This window comes from Barbatula barbatula (genome assembly GCF_947034865.1).
Source record: "Barbatula barbatula genome assembly, chromosome: 19".
NCBI lineage: Eukaryota > Metazoa > Chordata > Actinopteri > Cypriniformes > Nemacheilidae > Barbatula > Barbatula barbatula.
The window spans coordinates 797,410-806,869 of NC_136782.1; the positions used below are offsets into that span (position 1 = coordinate 797,410).

Genomic DNA, 9,460 nt, shown 5'->3' on the forward strand with positions numbered 1-9,460 from the left:
GTTAAGTTTCTCCAGCTCTGCAAAAAATGCATCTCAAAATGCATCAGATTGATGCTTTAAAATATGGCATGGCCCCAGACCCCATTGAGGGGGAATATCCTTCTCACCTTTTTCACCCCGACCCATTTTCATGCCTGAAACAAGCTTAAGCCTAAATTTAGAAAGTAATTAATCAATGTGTAGCTTAAAAGTTGTTTGCTGTCAAATACAATGCCCAGATACTTATTTTGTTTCCCTGGTGGGACATAATATCAGGGAGATTCGTTCCCATCAGCCGGGTGAAAAGAGCTGTGATTCAGAGAAACCTCACAGCTCCAGCTGTAGTCTGACAGATTTTCTTGCTCTTTCACTGTATATGATGAAATCATTTCAAAATTATTTATACATATAACCATCATTTTTTAATATATATATATATATATATATATATATATATATATATATATAAATCTATTATCCTAAGATGAAACATGCATTTAGTAATTTTGTCTTCGAGAGAGAAGGAAAGAACATACATGTTCTTTCAACTACATTTCTGTACGAAAGTGTTTGTGAAGCATGATTTGTTCATGAAAGTGTTCGTACGCAGGTTTCACGTACAACTTTGTGTGTACGCATGCTTAGTGAATAAGACCCAATATTATGATGAAGGTGTTTCAGTGAGTTTCTTCAAGAATATTTCTTCATGATCCTGTTTAACATGTTATCGAACATCGATTGATTATTCGCATTAGTCAGTATGCAGGGTTGGAGGATTGCTTTAAGATGTATGCCGGTACAGTTACAAATTACTACATCAAAAATGTAATCAGTACCGTAATCCAAGTATCGCAAAATAAAAGTAATGTAGTCAGATTGCTTTTGGATTACTAAAGGTTCACATATAAAATAATAAATCAGAAAAGCAACATGATTTGAACAATTCTGAATCGCCTTGACTGTGAAGAAAAATATACAGTAAAAAAAAAGACAAAACAGTGGAAACAAAGTGTGCATATTGATGCTCACTAAAGATAATCAAAATATTTCATGACTGAAGTGTCCTTGAGCAAGACACCTTACTCCTGATTGCTCTGCAGTAATGTCACTGTAAAAAAACAAAAACTACTTGTAAGTCGCTTTAGATAAAAGCGTCTGCCAAATGAATAAATGTAAATTTTACTGTATATTTTTAGAATGGACGATTGAAGCATGTTCTGTATATTTTAGAACGTTAATATTGGTGTAGTGAGAAAGACGTGTGACAAGTAACTAGTAATTTTTGACCCTATCATGTTGCAGGTTCGAATCCATGGGCATTTATTTGCAACAATATGAAGAAACTATTCAAAACGGGTGTTTAATAATAAAGCGTATGGTAAGGTAAGTGGTAGTACGGCGGTCTTTTTCGGTTTTCGACATATGCCAATAAATTGGCACTTGTAATTTTTTATTTTAACAGTCATATAACAATCTCATCTGCCCAAACCAGATGTATAAATATTGCAAGATTAATAATATTTGTCACATTATCTGTGAATAATTCAAAGATTTACTCCATGTGCCGGTGTTGCGCAGAGAAAATGTTGCCACACTGCTTCAGCCTGACAGTAAGTTTAATGATAGCTTGGTGAATCCATCATCACGCTTCCGTCTCTCACGTGATATGCAGGAAGTCCTGAAGTGGAGCGATTTGAAGTTACATTAACAAAGGAAGCACATGATCCTACAAACATGTGAGCACCACCCCAGCATGTGACGCAGTGTGATAGCAAGCAGCTGGATGTATGTTTTCATGCCACCTGTAAATAACTGGACACAAAATATTAATTTGAAATGTTTTATAAGCAAATTTTTAACAAATACAAAGCTGGCATAAAAAAAAGAGTGATGCGTAAAGTGTACTGGTCCAAATGTGTACCTCACACAAACATTCACAGCGTTTTAACATTTTCAACATCATTTCCTGTTAGAAGAAAAATATCCCCCAAGTGTTGTGTATCGTTGTGTGTTGAAGATCAGACCATTTCTGCACACAGTTCAGTGAGTTTGTGTAGTTTTCATGTGGTTTAAATGACACGCAGACGAGAGATGGACATTAGCATTCATTCTCATTGACATTAGGAGGAGGCAGGTTGGGCGTTTCTCTTCTGGTGGTGGACTCGATCACAGACACCTCAGGTCGACGGCTCAGCGTGGCGGTGAGTTTCTTCCGAAAGACTCGACACAAGAAAACATAAATGAGAGGGTCCAGACACACATTTGTCGATGACAGCCACAGCGTGATCTCTTTGACCCAATAAAGGCAGTCCTGAGTCCAACTCTGGACATGAGACGTGTTTCGGGTTTGACTGAGGGTGTAGGGGATTCGGGCAAGGTGGAAGGGTGCAAAGCATAGGAAGAAAACTCCCACTACCACGAACACCTGAGGAGAGATATTATTACACACAACATTGACCATCATCATTCAGGACTGGAGAAAGTTCACCCTACCTTACAGGTGGTTTGTTTAGTGGCTGTGGCACTATTGCTGCGTGAAAGGCGGTACGACTCCAACACTTTTCTGCTGATGAACGTGTAACACACCAGCATCAGTGACAACGTGCCCCAAAACAGCAGCTGGCAGAAGTAGTTGAAGCCCTCATGCCACACGAGTCCCGCCTCTCCCTTCATCTTGGAGCAGCGCAGTCGAGCGCTCGAGGATGTCTGTGGTGTGCGGTTACTCAGGACCACGTTGGGCAGAGCCAACAACAACATCATCAGCCAGATGACGGCGCAGAGGACCCGGGCCACCCCCAGCCTCTGGAGCCGGCTCTTCCCGAATGGATGCACAATCTTTAGGTAACGGTCCAAGCTGATGAGTCCCAGCAGAAGGATGCCCACATACATGGTGCTGTAAAAGAGGACCGCCGAGTAACGGCAATGAAAGGCCCGCAGGTGCCAGGAGCCCAAACCGGCGTCGGTCAGCACCTTCACGGGCAGTGTGACTGTCATCAGCAGATCCGCCACCACCACATTCTTCAGATAAAACACAAATGTTGAGCTGCTGTGAATCTGAAAGAAGATCCAGGCGGCCAGAGCATTCATCGGCACGGCCAGCAGGAATAATGCTCCGTACAGACAGGGGAAGAGGACGGAGGTGATGCTTGTGTCCCGCTCGCACTTAAGAGACACGTTGAGCTGACTCCCGTTCATCTTTATCGTGTCTGGAGGAACAACATGAGGATAACAATCAAAAGAAACCGAGAAGCGTTACTTTGTTAAAATTGTCTCTTCAATATTTTTAATTTAGACTGCGATACAAAGTTCAACCGCTAGATGTACCACACGTTTCTTTAAACACGACATAACTACAGGACCCATTCAACAAATGGTTTATTTAATACAATTATTATACAATCAAATAATAACATTTTACGAAATGACACGACTCTGCAGTGATGCTCAACAAAAGAGTGATGATGACTCATCTTGAAGTTCAAATATGAAGAGATGCACATATTAATAAAAGAATTACAGAATGTCATAGTGCAGACAAACACAAACATACACTGGAAAATTCAAATGAAACACTCACCGGCTGCCTGTCAATGAGAGAACTCAAGCCAACTCAAAGAGCAAATGAAAAAAGGAGTTGCTGCAGGACCAATGTTTTCACACATAAAGAAGACATCAATGATATTGACTTGTGTGACGAGTGCTGTAATCGTGTGTTACTCTTCCTTTCTCTCTTCCTGTCACTCGTCCATTGTACAGTGTGCTGCTGGAGATTATTCTTCAGCTCATGAAATATCAGACTCGTGGTGTCATGACATGTCACTTTTTTCACTGGTGAATCTGACTTCATTTCTTCAGCTGAACACAAACTAATAATTTGAAATCCTGTCGTGTAATCTTAAGTGGACCTCAACGTGGAGAGAATCCATAAAGCACAAACATACATCAGAAGAGCAATCCAATGACTCCATTATTTTGTTTAATAGAGTGCAAATAAATGCAAACAGACAAGATTGGAAAATTTAGTTTGTCACTTTATTGTATGTGAAATATGTTTATGAAGGTAAAATAACAAAACAATGTATCATTTTAGCACCTCTGGCTCACAACACGTTCTCACTCCCAACTCATCACACATTGACACTTGTACATCGTTTTTCAACGTTGCCGGGTACTTCATTGTTTTGGTTGTTTGCCTTATCTGATTCTTTGCATTTGTAAAAGTAGAAAGATTCACAAATATTTACCGTAATTTCTGGACTATTGAGCGCACCTGAATATAAAAATATTATTTTGAACATAAATAAGCCGCACGTGTCTATAAGCCGCAGGTGACTACCGGTACATTAAAACAAATTAACTTTACACAGGCCTTAATGAAACACGGCGTGTCACAAAAATAAAACATTATGTGTAAACCGTAGCCTTCCAAGAAAGTCATTGGTCACTATTTTCCTCCTCCTGTGCACTGAAACCACTGAAGTCATCTCCTTCGGTGTCGGAGTTGAATAGCCTCAGAGTTGCTTCATGCGATATTGGATCGTTTTCATTGTCGCTTTCGTCACTTTCATCCGGAGGCAAATCCTCTGCTGAGCCCTCTTCAACACGCAACAGTCCAGCCTTTCAAAACCCGATGATGATAGTGGATTTTTTGACAATGCTCCATGCTGTCAGCACCCACTGGCAGACTTGACCATAAGTTGCTCTTCGCATCCGGCCCGTTTTAGTGAAAGATTTCTCCCCACTTGTCATCCAGGTCTCCCACTGAACACGGAGCGCCACCTTAAATGCACGATTTACACTGATGTCGAGTGGCTGCAAATACTTTGTTGTGCCTCCAGGAATCACAGCTGGAATTGAGTTTGTCTTCTTGATGGCTTCTTTCACCGAATCTGTTATGTGGGCCGTCATGCTGTCCAAAACGAGCAATGCCTTGTTCCTGTGAAAGAATCCTCCCGGTCGCTTGCCGTAACACTCCGTAAACCATTCATGCATTAGGCTTTCCGTCATCCATCCTTTTTTGTTGACTTTCACAACAATTCCTTTCGGGAATTTTTCTTTTGGCATCGTCGCGTTTTTGCGTTTGTGCGTTTTTTCATGCCCAGTTGTTTTCAGCGTGACGGATGATTCACCTTTCCTGTTGACAGTCCGAGTGAGAGGCAGGTCAAACGTCAGAGGAACCTCATCCATATTTATGATGTCGTGCGGGACAATGGAATGCTCCGCTATCTTTGCATCGGTGAATTTGCGGAAGTTTGAAATTTTTTCCTCGTAGTCGGGAGGGAGGGAGCTGCTGACACAGACTCGTCCGTACCCTGATGGACAGGCCTTTACGTCTCATAAATCGGAGACACCACGATGGTCCACCTCTAAAATCCTCAATCTTCATTGCGGTGGCGATTGTTTTGGCTTTCAGACGGATCTGCACAGTTGAAACACCTCGGCCGTCTGCTCTCTGTGTGTTGACCCAGTCTTCAAGCTCATTTTCTAGTTCGGCCACCTGCTTTTCTTCCCTCTGAAAGCTTTAGTTGTCTTTTTGCACTGAGTCAATTCCTCACGCTGCTGTTTCCAACGTCTTATCATCGACTCATTAAGACCAAGCTCCCGTGCAGCAGCTCTATTTCCTTTTCCAACAGCCAGATCAATCGCCTTCAACTTAAAAGCTGCATCATATGCATTTCTCCGTGTGTTTGCCATGATGAGGGTGACAAAATGACTACCGTAATCAGAATGATGGGAAGTTTGAGCGCGCTCAATTTAGTATAAACAGTAAACAAAAAAGTTGTTTGATCTTAACCCGTTCTGCAATTTCATTTGTCTAATGAAAGCTTCATGCTGCCAAAAAAAGAGCACGTCACAAAATGTGTTTTTTGGGGGGGACATTTTTTTGAAAGTGGGAAGAATCCATATATTAGCCGCGTCATTGTTTAAGCCGCGAGGTTCAAAGCGTGGGAAAAAGTTGCGGCTTATAGTCTGGAAATTACGGTAAGGTTTTTTCAATATTTTGAAGCCCATCCCTACACCTAACCACTTCATGACAATATGAAACAACGCTATAAAATTTAACAAACAAGATGTGCTGCAGATCTTTTGTATTGAAGCCATACCAACTTTATACAAACAACACTGTGAACATATGTGTAACCGGCAGAGTAGTCACTGTCTGGTTGAAGTTTGTCCCTCGGCAGTTACGGTAGCCCTCTGACGTCACCCAGCTAGCCGTGAGTGGCTAAACACCTCATTTGCGGCTAGGCTGGTTTCTATAAAACCGTCTTCACTGTGAGGCTTGGAGAGATACACTGGTGTCCAGATAACTTCAGTCTTGTTATGGCTTTGGTATGCGGTTCTCCTGTGCAACGAAGGTGTTTGACTGATTGCCACACGCTTCCGGGTAGTCGTGTTGTGTATTGCCGAGGGTCTTGGGCAAAGCACCCGCCGGGTAGCTGTCAGCAATTAAGACGTAACGTCTAGAAGGTAAATGTCTGTTGTTTATTGTTACGAGTAGACCCAGTGTGTGAGGACTAAAAGCTTTGAAGACTTGTAAGATTGGTCTGATTGCGTAATGCACGGCTGTGTTTTATTGTCAATTCATAATAGAAATGTATTTAATGAATATGCTGTGTGTAACAACTGTTATGTAGGAGTGTGAAGATTGGCGCAAAGGGCTGTTTTTCCACCGTGTCATTTCGTATGTCAACATTGCGGTAAAAAAAATAATGTTTTTATGAAATGTTTGGATGCTACGTGACTATGTACGTGTATATCAAGCACTAATTTGAATGATTTTGTATCTGCAGGCAGATTGCTCCTGCTGCTTTGCCTTGCCTAAATTAAGTTCTATATATATGTACATTTTTCTTTTCTTTATTGTGGTTAGTTTGCCATAGCCTTCTGTCTGACTGAGGTGGTATTGGCTGTTCAAGTAGTGTATAGTTGTATATTATTATTGATAATAACTTTCTTGTCCTTTTTCCCCTTTCTCTCCCGAGTATTAGAGTAGCTGCTCACAAGAGAAGGTTCCTGGTTCGGTCCTCGCGCATTGCTCCACGTGTTGTAGTGGTAAACTGCACTTCACAATATTGATTGAATTATTAGCTTGTAGTGGTCGTGCCTGTGTCTGTGTGGGTGTGCGCGCATGCATGCGATTGTGGGCCCTAGAGTCCACAGCACGGGTGGTGAACATCATGCGTATCCCGGACAGGTAACATGCCTTGACAGTGAATCAGTATTTCCTTGTTTTTTAATTGTATTGTCCCTTTTAACAGCCAATGCCGGGTCAGCTCTAACTCTTTAGGCCAATCCTTTTCGTTTGTACCTACTGTGCCTTTAGTGTGATGGTGTCACTCTTTTAATCATGCTATTGTATAATAAAGTATTATTGTTTTTTCTATTGAAAGCACGTCTCTGTCTAGTTCATCTTTGGTGTATTTCTATGAACCTGCTTGCCTTCGATGAGGTATTTACCAATTGAGGTGCAGAGTATATCCTAGTCAAGAACCTTTTAACCTAGATCTGGTCAAAGTTCCATAAGGCCACATATGCAGCCAACGGGATATAATGCTCACAAAGGGCACTTCAGAGTGAAAACAATTATGGCTGCCATAGTGAAGTGTCAATTCAAACCAAAAAAAACTATAAAAACCTGACAGAAATCATTACATGAATTCTAATTGTTTCTATTAAAAAATCATTATCAACCATTAGCTTATCCATTAAAACCACTAGAAATGCATTTACATTTAGTCATTTAGCAGACGCTTTTATCCAAAGCAACTTGCAAAGAATTCAGGGAGCATGTCATAAAAGAGCAATAATGCAATAGGTGCAAATACACAAGAACACGTGTCACACAAGAACTTTTGGAAGACGAGTCCTGCTGCTGCGTTTTGAACCAGCTTAAGTGGTTTGATAGCCTTCGTAGGAAGACCAGCAAGAAGAGCATTGCAGTAGTCCCACCTTGAGATTGTGCCGCATGCTCAGTGAGGTAGGGTCTAACCTTTCTAATGTTGAATAAGGCATATCGACAGGATCGCGGTGTCTTTGCAATGTGATCATTGAAGGACAGCTGTTCATCAAATATGACTCCGAGGTTCCTGGCTGATTCTGAGTGAGAGGGAGTGATTGTGGAATTGCCAAGTGTGGTGAGGAAGGCGGGACGAGAGCCGTGAGGCGAGGCCGGTGGCGTCAGTGATAGTTGCAATCAGCTGTACGCGCACCGGTCCCGCATATCTTACGGAGGAGATCGGGAGCTTAAAAGGATGACCGGCAGGACTGTTAACAAGAGAGGATCGGGCCCGAACATTGTGTTAAGTTTGTGTGTATGTTTTATGGCCGGGAGTCGACCACGAGGTGGCTGCAGGTCTTTACTTCCGTGTTTATTGTTTGTTTAATAGAAGTTTTATTGTTTAAATGTTCGCCGGTTCCCGCCTCCTTCCTTCCCTTTTATGGATCTCATTACACCAAGTTAGCATAACAGTGATACGAGAAGCCGTGTGCCCGTAGTATGGGTCCCAAGGATGTCATGTAGATGGAAAAAAGTAGCGGTCCAACCACCGATCCCTGAGGGACCCCACTGATCATGTGGTGAGCAGTGGACAGCGAGCCCCTCCATGACACCTTGAAGGATCTGCTGGAGAGGTATGTCTAATACATGGGTCTCAAACTCGGTTCCTGGAGGGCCACAGCTCTGCACAGTTTAGCTCCAACCAGCTCTAAACCACACCTGCTTGGAAGTTTCTTTTAAACCTGAAGATATTGATTAGCTGAATCAGGTGTGTTTGATTAGGGCTGGAGCTAAACTGTGCAGAGCAGTGGCCCTCCAGGAACTGAGTTTGAGACCCAGGTCGTATTGGTTCCCATCTGACAGATAAGTAACCACCAATAAAATCACATACCAATAGAGACCATCAGTTTCCACTAAAACCAATACAATTATAACCATTTCAGTTATTTTAATGGTTTGGAACTATGTTAGTGTGGTGAGGAAGGCGGGACGAGAGCCGTGACGCGGGGCCGGTGGCGTGAGTGATCAGTGCAAGCAGCTGTGCGCGCACCGGTCCCGCATCTTATCACGGAGGAGACTGGGAGCTTAAAAGGATGTTCGGCAGGACTGTTGACGAGAGAGGACCGGGCCCGGACATATGTTTAGTTTATGTATGTTTTATGGCCGGCAGTCTACCGTGAGGTGGCTGCCGGTTACTTCCGTGATAAGATGCGGGACTGGTGCGCGCACAGCTGCTTGCACTGATCACTCACGCCACCGGCCCCGCGTCACGGCTCTCGTCCCGCCTTCCTCACCACAGTTACCAAGTACAGGTAAGTGGTACATTGTTAATGTAGGTACAGTATTTAGATACAGTATTTATGGGGAACAAAAGCACATTACTTGAATCAGACTGCTGTATGAATGCTTTCTGTCTGGAGTGCTGTTAGACCTGTGGCTGTTGGGAAAATGTTTCTGGGGGCACCGGAAGAACATCTATAA

General features: G+C 42.6%; 1 protein-coding gene across 2 annotated transcripts; it reads right to left on the minus strand.

The window, feature by feature from the left end:
* Positions 1 to 1,811: 1,811 nt before the first annotated feature.
* Positions 1,812 to 3,770, minus strand: p2ry13 (purinergic receptor P2Y13). 2 transcript variants are annotated; one of them, XM_079482235.1, is made up of 3 exons: positions 3,557 to 3,770; positions 2,478 to 3,185; positions 1,812 to 2,404 (listed from the first exon to the last, which is right to left on the minus strand). In XM_079482235.1, exons 2-3 carry the CDS (start codon positions 3,172 to 3,174, stop codon positions 2,157 to 2,159), a joined length of 945 nt encoding a protein of 314 aa, XP_079338361.1. In that variant the 5' UTR covers positions 3,175 to 3,185; positions 3,557 to 3,770; the 3' UTR covers positions 1,812 to 2,156. The 2 variants fall into 2 exon arrangements, with proteins under 2 accessions (XP_079338361.1, XP_079338360.1); XM_079482234.1 differs by having other exon boundaries at positions 2,473 to 3,185.
* Between the last annotated feature and the right edge of the window lie 5,690 nt (positions 3,771 to 9,460).